At 43.8% G+C, this 16,095-nt stretch overlaps 1 protein-coding gene across 1 annotated transcript in view; it reads right to left on the bottom strand.

Moving 5' to 3' along the window:
- Window positions 1-234: 234 nt before the first annotated feature.
- Window positions 235-16,095, bottom strand: part of PLPP3 (phospholipid phosphatase 3) — a 69,224-nt gene continuing 53,363 nt past the window's right edge. The window contains exons 5-6 of the mRNA XM_054037220.1: window positions 9,989-10,165; window positions 235-2,082 (exon numbers count right to left, since the gene is read on the bottom strand). Coding sequence (XP_053893195.1) covers window positions 1,957-2,082; window positions 9,989-10,165 — 303 coding nt within the window. The 3' untranslated portion in view covers window positions 235-1,956. The remainder of the gene's footprint in view (window positions 2,083-9,988; window positions 10,166-16,095) is intronic.

Genomic DNA, 16,095 nt, shown 5'->3' with positions numbered 1-16,095 from the left:
TGTAGGAAGGATCTACACTACCGCTCTGCAGTGGTGCTTCTGTAACACCCACAGTGTGGGGATGCCCTTGGTGACCCCCACATCAGAGCTCTCATTTAAAGTGAGATCAGGTTCAGGGCTTTTTTGAGCCTGGAACAGATATATGCAACATCTACCCAGTGCAGTGTAAAGCCCCAGATATACCACCCCAATGCATTTTCTTCAGATTAATCTAAGAACACCACAAATGTAGAACATGGTTAAAATAGGATATTTAGTTGTGTTATGAGCTTTTATTTAAAAAGCACATTTATACAGCAATAATTTCGCAGATACAAACTTCAATTTTGTATTCTACAAAAGTCTTTGAATATTCTTCTCTTTACAAAATGAAACATTACAAAAATACAGACAATTTAATATGATTTTTTTATACAATTGTCTCTAGTTGTAGTTATTTTCATTAAAATATTGCTACCACAGACCTACAATATTTTAGTTGACTACAAAAAAAAAATTAATTCAATGCTTTTTTAAGCAGCAAAATGTAAATAACACAGGTCAAGACACAGTTTATAATCATAGTGGATATATCTAAAAAATTGTTTCAGAAATAATATTTTACATAGTTAATTTTTAATGTTTTATACATTATTTATATAATATTTATATATAAAAATCATAGCTTGCTATAGCTGAAATGATAGGACGGATTGTGTAATATAGATGTGCAAATGGCCATTCCACGTGGTTTGCATGATCCCTTTTCAATTTAGCTTTTTTTCAAAGTTTTAAGATAGATCTTCAATATTTGTCTTTAACTTCCATCAGAAAGCCAAAAAGCTAGGAGAAGTCGGCCAAATTCTGCTCTCTTTTACACACTCTTGATACACTAGTGATGTAACTGAGATCAGAATTTGGCCTAATGTCTATTGAATGGCTTATAAACAGGACCCTAAACAGAGAAGATGAGGGAATGTTCAAAACTGTTTGAAATCCAGGCTAGGACGTTCCACCCAGCAGTCCGTCCTAAAACTGCAGAATCATTGTTCCCTGGGACTCAATCCCAAATACATAGTGCTAACATATCTTCAACAAGATTGACCACTAACAACTGACATGACGTGAACTCCCAAAGACGGCGGTGATAGCACAGAAAATCCTTCTGCAATTTATCAGGGCCAGGAGTAGTGAAGAGAGCCTTTTTTAAAATTAGGCCATTTGTCAATTTTGTGTAGGTTTGATGCCTCGTACAGTACTAATGTTACCAGGTACGCAGTGGAAATGAAGAGATTTGGCTTCTAAGTGGATAACGGAGTCATTCATGCACAATTTGTTGTGGAACCACCTTAGATTGTTGGGTTTTTTTTAAGTTTGTGTAGTATGACCAGGCACCCTTCTGACATTTTTGACCGGGCAAGCTTCTTCTGAACCAACATCACAGTATGGAACGGAGTCAAACAAAGCAAATGTTAAAAAGAAGGGGGGAGGGGAAAAGAGCGGTGACACTTAGAAACCAATCCCAAATCTTGAATCAGTGCTGTTTCTTGTATATAGTGCTATATAATTTAGTTCTGAGTTTTTCTTACAGGCATTGGAAATCTTCCTAGTAAAAGCTAAGATGGCCGGCTTTACATAATCGTTTAGTGTTCATTATGCTATGAACAATCTGAGTTCACTACAACATGAACACTCAACCAATTGCACATCCAGAATTCCGGCAACGCTGTTTGTTTGTTTGTTTGTTTGTTTTTCTCATTGTTGCTTTTGACTTAGTTGAACAATACCCATTTCATGCAAATGTTGCAAGTGAAAAGGCCAGAGAGTAAGACCTTATTAGTTGGGCAAGAAAGTCTCTCCCTACATTCTACTGTCTGATGAGATTTGAGAGCAGCAGGTAGTTGCTGTCAGCAGTCATTTTTGCAAAAAAAAAAAAAGGGGGGGGGAGGATTGTGGAGGGAGGAGGGTTGCAAAGGTCTACACCATATTGTGGTGATTGTTCCGTTCAATGATGTCCACAGGTGAAAGGATATCTTTCCGGATTGGAGGAGGAGGCAGGGAGGTCCTCATCTTGGGTTTGAAGAGGTCTGACACATAAAACACCTGTAAATAGAATTTAAAAATCAATGGAGTGATATTTGAAGAAGTTTTCCTCAAACACTATTTGATAGATTATCAATGAGAGAGTTTTCATGTTCTATTTTACTGTAACCGAATTCTTTGTTTGTTTGTCTGACTGACTACAGGACTGGGACCTAGGAATCCCTGAGCCCAAATCCCAGCTTTGAAACCACCTCACCGTGTGTCTTTAGACTCAGGGTCTGGTCTCAGAAGCTGCTGAGCACCCTCCACTCCCACTGGGGCAATGGGAGTACTTAGCATTTTGTAAGATTGGGCCCTTAGCCTATGTATGGCTGTTTTCCTAGTTGTGGCATAGGCATGTACAATACTTGACTACAAGCCACATAGGGTTTTGGGAGGTTACATGATAATGGCTCAGTATGAACTGTGGTGGGCATTAATAAATGATAACACACAACTCCACAGCATAGGCTTGAAAGCCCAGAAATAAAGAGAGTTCCTTGGGGCACGGACTATCTTTTTGTTCTGTTTGTACAGCACCTAGGACAATAGGGTCCTGGTTCAGGTATACGCCTCCTAGGCACTACAGTAATACAAATAAATAAAAATAATAATAATGACGATCAATATACTAGGCTCAAAGACACCCCCCACAAAAAAAGTTTTAATCCTGCTTGCCTGACTCACACAAATAGCCCCACTGATTAAAATGATCTGAGGGGCGGTTAAAAGCCCTAAAGTTAAAAGTACTCTACAAACAGCACCCTTTGTAACAGGGGGAGGGATAGCTCAGTGGTTTGAGCATTGGCCTGCTAAACCCAGAGTTGTAAGTTCAATCCTTGAGGGGGCCATTTGGGGATTGGTCCTGCTTTGAGCAGCAGGCTAGACTAGATGACCTCCTGAGGTCCCTTTCAACCCTCATTATCTATGAATCAGGGCCACTTGATATACTCTACTTTCCCCCTTTCTCATGACACATGAGCTACAAAATTGAAGTTTAGTCAGGATGACTGTCTAGCAGTCAGAGTCCAACAGAAGGAGGAGATATTCCTGCATACCCAATGACGTAACCACGCTGCCGGATGTGAAAAGGCCAGTGTTTGACAATTTAGGGAGGCAGAAACAGAGTGCTGGGAGGAAACCTTCATTTCCTCCTTGGCAGCCTTGGCCTAACTCTTATCAGTCCAGCATGACTGCTGCACTTTCTCCCTTACTAAACTTAAATCTGAAGCCTGAAGGGAAAACAGTCAGACAGTGTAACTCTCCGTAAACAGCAAAATGCAGAGAGGACTCATCTTTGCTATTTAGCACCAGAAGTTTGATATAAACAAAAACAAACTTCAGTGACGGGTGAACACACATGCCAACAAGCACCAAGGCTACTTCACAGCCCCACTTTTAATAAGTCTGTGAGTCAGAATTTGCCAGCTGAGCTGAAACTTATTTTGACACTGAAATTTGACAGCTGTCCGTAGAGAACGCATCACATTTCACTTCAGCCAAAGTGATAGGGAGAATGATACTTGGTATTTTAACGTTTGTAGAATCGTAGCAATGCAGGGCTGGGAAGGACCTCAAGAGGTCATCAAGTCCAGCCCCCTTTGCTGAGGCAGAACCAAGTAGGCCTAGACCATCCCTGAGAGGTGTTTCTCCAACTTGTTCTTAAAAAACTCCAGTGATGGGGATTCCACAACCTTCCATAGAAGCTTATTAGTTCCGAGCATAAGCAAAACATTGGCAGGTGTAGGGTTAAGGTTTCCTTAAGGAAAGGTTATCCTTTTTTAATGATCCATTATGGGGTTTCTAAAACATCTGGTGGAGACAGGATACTGGATTGGATGGACTAGTGAGCTGATCTGGTATAGCAAGTCCTACATTCCTATCATGCTTATAGGATGGCAGCCTTAAAATTATAAATGTATTTGTATCTCTTCCTACGGCAGTGTTTGGAAGTGCCCTTGATTTAACACAATCAAATGGAAAAGGGATAACATGCTTACATGAATAACACTAGACTACACAATTACATTAGCTAGTCCAAGTACAAAGGTTATTGAACCGCATGCTTCGGGGTGGTTTATTGGTGAAGACAGGAAGGCATTTCCCTCTCACTCCCGTCCCCATCATATAGCTGTCCAGATGCACTGTTCAGCCGGAGTATTCCTTTTCCGCCTCAACATCTTTTCTAAGCTACTATCAGAGACAGGAAACCAGGTTAGATGGACAATTGGCCTGATCTGAAATGACTATTTATTGCTACTTCTAAAACTGAGAAATTGGGAGTTTGAATCCTTCACTTTTCAAGTTTTATTACTTATCCATAAATATTTGTCTGGAGCAGAAAAGCGTAAGAGGCCCAACATTTAAAAAAATATTTTTTCCTTGAGTGAAAATGCGGACATGCAGATGTCTAGCTAAATAACTGTGCCCACATATCTGCCGATTAGACAAATAAATGCTAGCATTTGTGCTACAGTAAAGGGAGGGAGTAAAATTGCACCCACAAAAACAGAAGGTTGGAGGAGTCCTTTTAAAAACAAAAAAAAGTCATGCTCGGAATGTCCGAACGAGAGAATGCATTGCTGTAAAACATTTTTCTTTTTTTGGTTGTTAGTACTCAAAAAATACAATAAAATAAACCAGCTGTTTTGGAGTAATTCTGTTGCGATTTCTCTCACATGCCTGCCACCTACCATTGGATTCAATCAGAAAGGTGTCCAACTTCTACATCAAGAAATCTATGTCAAATCAATTGGTGGAAGGAGGCAGGTGGCGGTTGCTCCGTGCAAGAGGCAGATGGAGATTATATTGAATGTGGCCTTATTTTATAAATGAGTCAGTTATGGATCGAGTATCATCCTATGGCTGGTTGTTTTTTAGCCTTTCCTCTGCAGTTCATTGCTTTTGAGGGTTTAATTCAAATACTTGGTCGTGGTTTTAATTCCCCTTTAAGCTGTATTTCTATCTAGCACGGCTTGAGGCTATGTACACACTTACGAGAATCCTGAAACATGATCTTTTAGGGTCAAAACAGTGTGTTAAATCCTCCTAATGCTTGAACTGTTTAACACTAAAAAAAGCTAATAAATGTGCAAAGTTTTTACTTGGATTTATTCCACTTCCTGTAGAAGGTGCTCTCCACCCATAAAGAAAATTTGACAGCAGAGAACTGGGATTGTACTATACAAACTAAGTCAGTAGTTTATATTTCCATTTAATAATCCCATTTCTTTTCATCATATTAAAGAAATCCATTCTCATATACACAATAATAAAACAAACTAATATGATTTTAAGAGTTGAAACCAAAAGGTATCTTGTCTCTTTAAATGTTTCCTCTCATGTAAACTATGTGATATGTATTAGTCTGCTTATACTTCTATTTTGATTTTCGGAAATTCTCATCCTATTTCACTTTGGAACCAAGTAAAAATGTTTCATCAGCTGGAAGTGCTTGACACAAATGTCTTGCGTTTGTTATTTCAGGCCGGGAAGGACAAATGCGTCTGCTACAACTTTTAGCTTTGGTAACTCTTGGAGATGAAACACACAACTGGCTTCCACGGAGAATTACAGCATGATTACTACTGCACTTAATGGCCTTTTAGTATCAACAGCCTGGGACTCAGTTCTTGAGTCACAGCGGAAGGCTGTTCTTCAGAATGATTTTGAGTCACCCCTCTCTGACACAATGTAGTAGGGATGGGAGTGAAAAAACTGTGGCTAAGCACGGAGGCCTTGAATGCCCCGTGAATCAAAGGTCAAGCCTGGCTTTATCATCTTCACCAGTTAGTAATGTAACAGAGAGAGAGCCCTAGCCAAGTGAAGGAGAAATTACTCAGTGTGCGTCTCCAGAAAGGTTTCCCTGACAAGCAGGAGTTTATTGTTCTATGAGAAGAGCTGATTAGCTCAACAGGAAAGGGCAAGCCAAAGAACTACATAACTTGTAACGGTTGATATTAACTAGGAATTCATTTCAAGGCAAATCTTTCCCCTGCCTCACTGGTTCCAGTGAGTTTCCAGCTTTCAGAACTGGTCTGAAATCTGTTTTGCAAAGGTGTAGCAGAATCCTGGGGGGAGGGGTCATTAGGTTGATGTGGAAGTGAGAGGGGGGCTAGGATCTGGTGGGGAGCATAAGGAAGTGAGTTGGGAGCTCCCAGGTAGGGTGACCAGACAGCAAGTGTGAAAAATCGGGACGGGGGTGGGGGGTAATAGGCACCTATATAAGACAAAGCCCCAAATATCAGGACTGTCCCTATAAAATCCGGACATCTGGACATCCTACTCCCAGGCCTAACTCCTCTTCATAGGAGGGGATGCGATGCGATGCATTAGGACTGTGGACACTGCAGCAACCTCAAGGTTTCAGCTGTGGCTACGGAATGGCTCTGCAGCTGTGCTGTGGCTTATGAAGGAGTGCACAGCATCCAGCCCAGACAGTGAACCTAACAAACAACAAATTCTACACTTGATGCAATGATCGGGGCTTTTCTTGTCCCATCTTAGCATAGACAAGGGGCGGGGGGAGGGCAGCCAGCCAGCCTTTGAAGACTGCTAGTCTACAAGCAGTTAGCAGTTGGGCAAGAGAGGGAGGAAGAGAAAGTGAAGAGCTGGGCGTGGGAGTGCAGGGAAATCATGCAGCCAGCCAATGAGAGCTGACTGTGAAGTTGCAGGGTGGTGGGAGGGATGCAACCCTGTGATCTCTGAGCTCTTCTGGGACATAGTGGTAGATGGGGCATGCAAATTGCTAGGATCTAGGGCTATCAATTGGGGTGCATCTGACCTAGGCATAGGATGGAATGGGAAAACAAAAGCCTACTGCTTACAAGAGAAGGTCTAAGGTAGGACTTAAAGAAAGCCTGATCCTTGATCCTTTACTCATGTGAGCCATTCCTCTGACATGCTGACAATTTAATTTGGCAGGAGGTGAGAAGGTTGCTCATTCCTACACCGCTGCCCTGATTCCTGCTGCAGGGAACCCTGGAGTGGCTTCACAGTGGCAGCAGCCTAGCAGCTTTTTAGAGCCCGTGGCCCTTACTGTTAAGGGAGCCTCCAACCATCTCCCCAAAAAGAAGAAAAGAAATGTAGGCCCATAGTGGGCAAATACTAACCCTGGTCCTCATTTTTTAAACAAGTGAGTTCAGGAATCCAAGAACATTTTAGCTGTTGTTTGCACCTGGACAAATACGCGACAGGGGTTTGGGTCTGAATCCCATTGGAAACCCTTTGTATCTTTTCCAGGCAGTAGGAACAGGGCAATGAATGACCAGTGCCCTCTCCACATCCGGGCTAAGAATGGAGGCATACAAAAGAGCAGTGAGTAGAGTGGGTGTGCCCTGAGCTAGAAGGGAAAGACCAGGCCTGTTTGTGAAATAACCAGGCAGCTGCTTCCTATGTTGATTTATTTCGTCACAGGAAAGTCAGCCTATGGGAGCAACATTCTCACCCTCCTCCTGGCCCACTACAATTTGCCATCTGTTAAAGGGTCAGGGAGGAGACCACCAGATTTGCAACTTGTCACTAGGCAGGAAATGTACTAATGTCTGTCCCTAGCATCTGGACCCTTATTGTCTTTCAGAAGCCACTACTTAGCTCAGTCTCATGTTTCATCCTTTTATCATGTTGTTGTGCATATTCTTTCCCGCCTCCCTACCTGTGACAAAGCTTTAAAAAAGTGACAAAAAGGTTATGTGGATTAGGAAATGCACACACAAAAAAACAGTCTGACTACATACACAGTTAATGCCTAGACCAGTGTTTCCCAAACTTGGGATGCCGCTTGTGTAGGGAAAGACCCTGGCAGGCCGGGCCGGTTTGTTCACCTGCCCCGTCCACAGGTCCAGCCGAACGCAGCTCCCACTGGCCGCGGTTCGCTGCTCCAGGCCAATGGGGACTGCTGGAAGCAGTGCGCACCCAGGGACGTACTGGCCTCCGCTTCCCACAGCCCCCATTAGCCTGCAGCAGCGAACCGCAGCCAGTGGGAGCCGCGATCGGCCAGACCTGCGGACGGGGCAGGTAAACAAACCGGCCCGGGCCCACCAGGGGCTTTCCCTACACAAGCGGCGTCCCAAGTTTAGGAAACACTGGCCTAGACAAAGCCACATGACGTGAAATGAAGCACCTGAACTGAGAAAAACTGCTTCACTGTTCCAAAGGTTGCCCAAGAGCTTTCAATAGTGATGTGTTGTTTCTTTACTTGGCTGCTAAGGATATGAAAAGGTTTCCAAGGCTTTGAGGAAAACTGTGACATTTGAACAAAAGATATATATGAACCATAATGATTTTGCTCCTGCTATGCATAAAAGAGGCAAATTTAAGAAGGAAAGTCACACATAGTAGTGGTCTATGTGGAAGACCTCCACCAATTAACCCTTTGGCACTGGTATTTAGGATTTACTGACACTAACCCATAATGGTGCATGGGCACTTGGCAATGGCAAAACCCAACTCCCATACCCAAAGGGGTTAATCATTTTTTAAACAACTAGATTGCAGCTTTTTTTTGGTTGTTGTTGCTCAGGTTTAGCATTTTATCAATAAGTGGAAAATGCACAAACAACCTATTTTCCACTCCTGCAAATAAACCTCTAGGGAACTTTATTCCTTGCCTCGAGGTTTACTTTACTTTCAGATCAAGCAAAATAAAAAGTGTGTAACCTTTTGAAAACTTGGTTTTAAGAGTTTCTAAAGCCACATAATTACTTTAATCCCCAGTCCCTTTGTTTCTAAACAAGATAACTACACTGAAAACAATCACGTCATTACACGGAGCCGGCGCCTCCCATTCTGCCTACATTAAACGTTTACATGTGTCACTTTGAGTTAAAGGACTGTGCAATCAGGTCACTCTTTGGAAAGTAAATTGCATGAGAACAAGCCAGGCAGTGACAGACAAGCAATCGTGGCTTTTGTAAACCATTTTCTCATAAACCTTTTTGCCACATAAAAAACAAAACAAAAAACCTGCAATCAAAAGAACAAACCCAAGATCCACATTCCCAGGCAGGGAATTGTTTTGGTTTAACTCTGAAGGGAACATATATGTTCCCCACCTCCAAGACAGTCTTCTGGGATCTTTGATTCTGTATAGATCCTCTGCAGAGCCTTGAAAAGCAACACAGCTTTCATCAACAAAGGAGTGTTTAGCCTTTGAGGAAAAACTGCCACCACTGTTTGCATGTTAGCCTCCCTGAGCTGCACTGGTAATTTGCTTGGATTGGAGAGGGCCACTAATAATTGAATCCTTGCTAATCAGCGAACATACTGACCCTAATGCTGATAGGGCACAGTACAACTCAACTGCTTCACTTAAGATGCTGTGTGGGTTTTACATAACATCAGATGAGACTCTCTACATTTTTACATATGGACTTTGATCCTGCAAATCCTTGGCCGGTGCATTGTTGGTGTCATTACTCATTAGCGCGAAGTAGGGGGAAACACTACGTGTAGTTGTCCTCATTGCAAAGCATTGTCAAGTGCCCCACGCGCCCCTTCCCTTATTTGCAAGGGCTCAGGGGTGGAGAACGTGCACAGCTGAGGACACAGGGGCTTAACAGCCATCCTCCTGCTAATGAGGCTCTCTGCTCTTAAGCCTCAGAGCAGTTGCTGGACAGGAGTAACTAGGTGGCATTGCAGCCGTTCTCTGAGGCAGGATTGAGTCCCGTCTCACAGCACTCCCTACCTGCTCTGTGCAACAGCCATGCCCCCAGCGAAGACAGATTTTTAGAGAGGCTTTTGATTTACACGGCATCTTCCACACTGCAGTCCACCATGTAAATGTTAACTCTCAACAGCCCCACCTGCCCTGAAGTAGCTGGATTTCCTAACATGGTAAATAGCCTCCGTCACAGGTTATGCCCATCAGCATCTCCAGTGTTACCAGGATTGCCCTGTCATTAGTGCAACAGTAAGAGATGCCACTCACTATGCAGTAAGCCACCAGGGCTCCTTGTGCAAATCCTGCCAGCACATCTGTAGGGTGATGCTTGTGGTCAGACACACGGGACAATCCTGTGTAAAATGCCATCATGATCAGGGTAAACTGCAGAAGGGGACGTAGCAGACGGGCTCCTCTCCATGTGAATCTGGCCTGCAGATATAACTAAGGAGAGAAAAGAAAAACAAAGGGGAGCATTAATTTTACACCCTGGTCACAGTGTGCACAGCAACGTGGAACAAATGCTCTGGCTAGCTGTAGAAATGGAGCCGAGGAACGTCATTCTGCCCTCCGATGCATGCAGCTGGCTGCCACTGGATACAGCAAGAATTTCATGCATGTATCTAAGGGCAGAACTTGGTCCTTCATGTGTTATGGCGGAAGGGAAGGGGGGTTCTTTAAAGGAGATGGATTACTTCAGATAACAAAAGCTGCCCTGAGACGGGTGCCTGAGGTAGTCGTCATGGCAGCAGAACTGGTGGGATTCTAATCCAGTGGTGAGAGGCAGGGGGAGCTGGATTTCTGGGGGCTCAGGCTGGACCTTGGACTGTGAGCCAGCCCCAACCCCTAGGCTTTAGACCCCGAGCTCCAGCCCAAGCTGCAATGTCTACCTAGCTATTTTTAGCACCGTAGCACGAGCCTGAGTCTGTGGAGCCGGGCACTGAGACTGGCTGCTGCGGGCTGCCACTCATTGTGTAGATCAGTGATTCTCAAACTTTTGTACTGGTGACCCCTTTCACACAGCACGCCTAGGAGTGCGACCCCCTTATGAATTCAAAACACTTTTTTATATATTTAACACCATTATAAATGCTGGAGGCAAAGTGGGGTCTGGGTTGGAGGCTGACAGCTCATGAGCCCCTGAGGGGTCCCAACCCCCAGTTTGAGAACCCCTGGTGTAGACGGACCCTACGAGAAAGCAGTCCACACCACTGAGAGTTTTCAATTCCAGTTCATTCTGCATTAACAAGCCTGCTGAAGGTAAAGGATAAACACAACAATTCTCTAACATTTGCCAAGCAGAGCAATGAGAGTTCGTATTAACACTATTTAGCCAGACCCAGAATTAGGCTTGGCAGAATTCAATTTTTATTTTATTTTTATAATTTCAGCCGATCACATCCATGTTTATTTTAAAGCATTTTTTCCAATTGTATCTATTTAAATATTCAGTTATGCAAAATTATGGGATTTAATCGTCTTTTTCTATGATCCATTTATATTTCCACAACTGTGGGAAATTGGGCGTGGGGGTGTCAGACAATAATTACTTAAGGGCAGTGCAGAATACAAGGTGCCAACAGCACGTGTCAAACTATGCAAAGCAAATATCCTTATAGCAAACGCTGATAAGTTCTCACTTTCTTTCTTTGCCTATCTGTCAATTTCTATGATCATCAATGGAAATATTTTTTGTCAGTTTGTGTGGATACCGTGAACTTGACATTTACCAATAAAAAGCTAAACTGAGAGGGAGGCAAGCTGCTTATCTAAAGGCAGGAACTCTTCAGCAAGAAAAAGTTGGTGGTAACAATGCACATATCCACCTCCTTCAGTCTGTGCAAACAGGATCATTATTAATGGACCTACAAAGAGCCAGCCCTGCTCCAGAATAACTGACGTGTTACAGTGGGGTTCACTCACTACTCACACAAGCAGACCTTATGTTGGGGCTACTCACATCAGGAAAGACTCTCTACCAGCTTAAGCTCTGATCCTTCAGCATACAGAATTCTGCAGTGCCTTTGTGTTACTCAAAATATAGAGAGGGGTGTGTGTGTGGGGGGAAGATGGTAATGTTACTTTTACTTACAAGGGGAAACAAAAGGACTTGACCTTAGGTGAAGAAGTTGAAGTGACGTCAAATGGGTATTGTCCCCCCTACAGTTATCTTGAGCTTTTTTCCGTTGCAAACGGTGGGCACAACCTACTTCCCAGGTTCCTGTGGGAACTGGGGAAACCAAACGGGAAGAGAGGACAGGAAAACTGGAACCTTCTGTCCACAAATCAAAGTTGCCTGAGGCCGATCAGCCCCCAAGGCAGAGCCAAGAGGAGCAGAGCCCTCCCAGAAAGTGCTCCCTTCCTGTGCATGAGGGAGGAAGTGGAGACGGCGGTGGGGAGGGCTGGATGGGGGGGATGTGGAACGGATGTAGGTCAGGAAGTCATAGCACTGTCTGGGGTGTGTGGGTGGCTAGGGAGGAGACAGGAGCAGCAGCTTCTTCATTAACACTTGCAAGACAGAATACACCCCCTCCCCCAATGTCTAGAATTGTAGCCCAGCTAAACACCCTGCACAGCTCTGCTGTCCTTACCAATGAAATAGAAAATATAGCCAGTAGCCACGTGGAAAAAAATGGTGATTGAGTCAGGTTTCTAGGCCAGCCGCTCTGCTGGCAGAATGGTGTAACGTGGCCTTTGTGTAAATGAAAATCAAGCCAAGGGATATTTCCATAGCAGCCCCCAAAACACAGAAACGCTGTGCAAAGGCAAACCTGGAAAGCCATAGTAAATGGTTTAATAGGTTGGGTCTGTTTCACAAACCTTTTATTTGCCCCTTTTGGAAAAAGTACGCGGAATAACGTTAAAATGATCTGAAGAAACATTTGCACCAATCTAGCAGATGCTTCAAATTATCCAAACTGATAATTTGATAAAATTTAGCCAATTCGGATTGACTAGAGCAGTACCAAAGCACCTCAGTGTTGGCCAAAGCACATTACAGAGTCTTTGGAAGACAGCAACATCTATACTGGCAAATTCACTCCCACACATTTGTACTTGCATTTTTAATAATAATTTACATGCTAGGGAAAGAATTAGTTAATCAGAAAAATGCTTTATAAACACACTGCATCTTTCATCCAGAAGGATTTAAAAGCCCTGCTCAAAGTATAGGCACTTCAGATACTGCTAAAATGCAGTCATCTCTGAAGTGGAAGACAGAAGCTGTTTAATAGCACAGTGCAACACTACATAGCCATTTAAAACGATTTAACAGTGGGCACTTCTTTATTCACAGAACCAGCATGTTCCATGTGTTTCATTAACAGTGAACTGGCTTCTGAATGGTTTTCAAATATCTATGTGCTCATTCTGGGCCAAATTCTGATACCCTTGGTCATATTGAGTAGTCCTTTACTCCTTAAGAAATCAATCAGTGGGAACTAATTGTGGAGATAAGATACTGTGGAACAGGATTTAAGGGGCTCACAATCTGCGCCGTTATCATTCAAATGCACTTTCTTGATGTTGTTATACAGAGACAGTGCTGTCCCTTTAAAAGTCTACATTTTGGGAGCAAGGGTGGTGGTTTTTAAAGCAGCTGAGGGTTGTCAGCTAAATTTGCATTGCCACTGATGTTCAGATGCAAGTTTGCAGCCTCTGCCTCATTCAGATACAAGCATGGACCCTGTATACAGCATTACACTTTACACACAGTGCCCCTCAGCTTTGCTAGAAGAACTCAAGAGCTAATGTCATGCATAAAGCTTCATGCTGAGTTCATTCCAATTCCTTAAGAAAGAGGTTTCAAATGTTTGATACGCAACAGTAATGCATCTATCCCCTTCTGCATACTGATTTGAATTACTTCCCTGTCCTCTCCTCAATGCAGCCCAAAGGCTTTGACTCAAGAGTTCAATCAGAGTAGAGAAAGCAAGAATTTAATTTAAAAATGACCAATTAAAAATGAGCATTGAATTTAAATAGAACATAAGCTCAACAGTGACAGACTCAAGACATTTGGGGGTAAAATGGGAAAAAATGGCTTCAAAATGTGCCCGTCCAGCTGTTTGTGTGCCCACCTTTTCAAAAACGAATGTCTTAATTGTGCCACACATCAGGCATTGTATGCACACAGTTCAGGCTGGCACATGTCCTTCTGTAAATATGGGACAAAAGCAATGCATGCCTGGTATTAGGTAATTAAAGACCTCTAGCTGCCCAAATTGCATGCACGTCAACACACAACACACAGTCAATCTGTGGAACTCGTTCCTGGGTGATTTTGTGAAGGAAAAATATAACAGGGTTCAAAAAAGAACTAGATAGGTTCATAGACAATAGGACCATCAATGGCTATTAGCCAGGATGATCAATGATGCAACCCCATGATCTGAATGTCCCTAGACTCTGTTTGCCAAAAACTGGGAGTAGAGGACAGGTGATGGATCACTTGATGATTGCCTGTTCTGTTCATTCCCTGTGAGGCACCTGGCATTGGCCACTATCAGAAGACAGGATATTGGGCTAGATTGGACCAGTATGGCCAGTCTTATGTTCTGATTTTGGAAATTCAAAAATCATGCACGTACAATAGGAAGGACAGTCCAAAAATCAGAGCACTAGCCTGGGACTTGGGGGACCCTGATTTAATTATTTGCTCTGCCACAGACATCCTGTGTGACCATGGGCAAGTCACTTAGCCCCCCATGCCTCAATTCTGCCTATGTGAAATGGGGATAATTGCACTTCCCTACCTCACAGGTGGTAGTGAGGATAAATACATAGAAGATTGTACCTAAAACATAACATTTCCAGGCATGAATTTAGGAGGCTGAACTGAGGCTATATTGAAACTGTAGCCCTTGGTGTGGGTGTGTGTGAAATACATATCATAGGGGAAGAAAAGAAAAGCAAATCAGAAAGCTAAAGGAAAAACAGAAAGCATCAGAATGTCCTGGCACAGAAAAATCAGTAGTATAATGTAAGGCAGGAAACCCCCAGCAGCTTCTCTGCTAATCTTTTTCAGAGCACACTGTAAAGAATTTGCAAGTGGCTTCTGCAAAATGTGTAAATGCTGCCATGTAGGAGAAGTTTATGGGTGAGCCTGGCTGGGGGTAAGATAATAATGTAAAACATGTTACTCCCACTGCAGCCCACTGTGTAGCATTAAAAGAAAGTAACATATAATGATTAAAAGGAGCAGGCCTGACAAAATGCAAGAGGGAAGGAAGGATGAAGTGACCTGCAATAATATGTAGTCAGGGCCGGCTCCAGGCACCAGCTTGGCAAGCAGGTGCTTGGGGCGGCCGCTCCAGAGAGGGGCGGCACGTCCAGGTATTTGGCGGCAATTCGGCAGACGGTCCCTCACTCCCGCTCAGAGCGAAGGACCTCCCGCCGAATTGCTGCTGTAGATCGCAATCGCGGCTTTTTTTTTGGCTGCTTGGGGCAGCAAAAATCCTGGAGCCGGCCCTGTATGTAGTAGTAGCTATGTAGAGAGCCTATCCATTGTTAGAAGTGCTGGCAGAGGAGAAGTTACCACAGAACAGATGGCTTTAGGAGCAATACATAGCTTTCCTCCTGCCAGGGAACTTCCACTGATGTCAGGGAGAGCAGACTGTGGTCAGCGAGTGAGCCTACGCAAACAGAACAAGAGAACAGTTTGTGTCCACCTGCAGGATTACAAGTCAAGAGCAGGCAGGGAGAGAAGAATATATACACTTAATCTTTATACTTTGGAGTCGTTTACTGAGGAAGGTGCTGAGCAAGTAACTTGGCTGTCACAGGAGTGCTGCCAGCTTTTCTGCCACCCTAGGAGGCGGAAGGTACCGCCCCGAAATGCCACCCCCCACAGAGGCGGCGGAAGGTCCCGCCGCCAAAATACCGCCACGGTCGCCGCCCTCCAAATTGTAGCGCCCTAGGTGACCGCCTAGGTCGCCTAATGGGTTGCGCCGTCCTTGGGCTGTCAAACAGAACTCCCCTCTCACCCCATCCATATCACATGGCTGCATTCAGCCAGCTCTAGGAAATTTGTCATTTTCTTTCCTAAGATTTCGCTCCGAGCATTGGCAGGGCCTTATCGTGTTTCCCTGACTGGACTCTTTACACTTGACCTGAAGTTATCTTCCATGTAAACCTCTCCCTCCTCCCACCCCAACCCACCCACACCCCCGTCTTTTGAAGAGGGCACAAATCCTGGAATTCTTATATGGGCAAAACTCTCTAAGCCAAATTAATCCCTGGCAAAGTCCACTAGCCTGCCTGGATGCAGTTAGCTAACTGATTGTGAATTGCAGGATTAGGAGCACAAGCACATTTGCAAGCACAAGCACATAGGAGCAAAAGCACATTTGCATTTTCTTCCTTTTGTCAAC

This window comes from Malaclemys terrapin, chromosome 8 (genome assembly GCF_027887155.1).
Source record: "Malaclemys terrapin pileata isolate rMalTer1 chromosome 8, rMalTer1.hap1, whole genome shotgun sequence".
NCBI classification, from domain to species: Eukaryota; Metazoa; Chordata; order Testudines; family Emydidae; genus Malaclemys; species Malaclemys terrapin.
The sequence above is the reverse complement of the archived record's forward strand: the minus strand, read 5'-3'. Positions and strand labels throughout refer to the sequence as shown.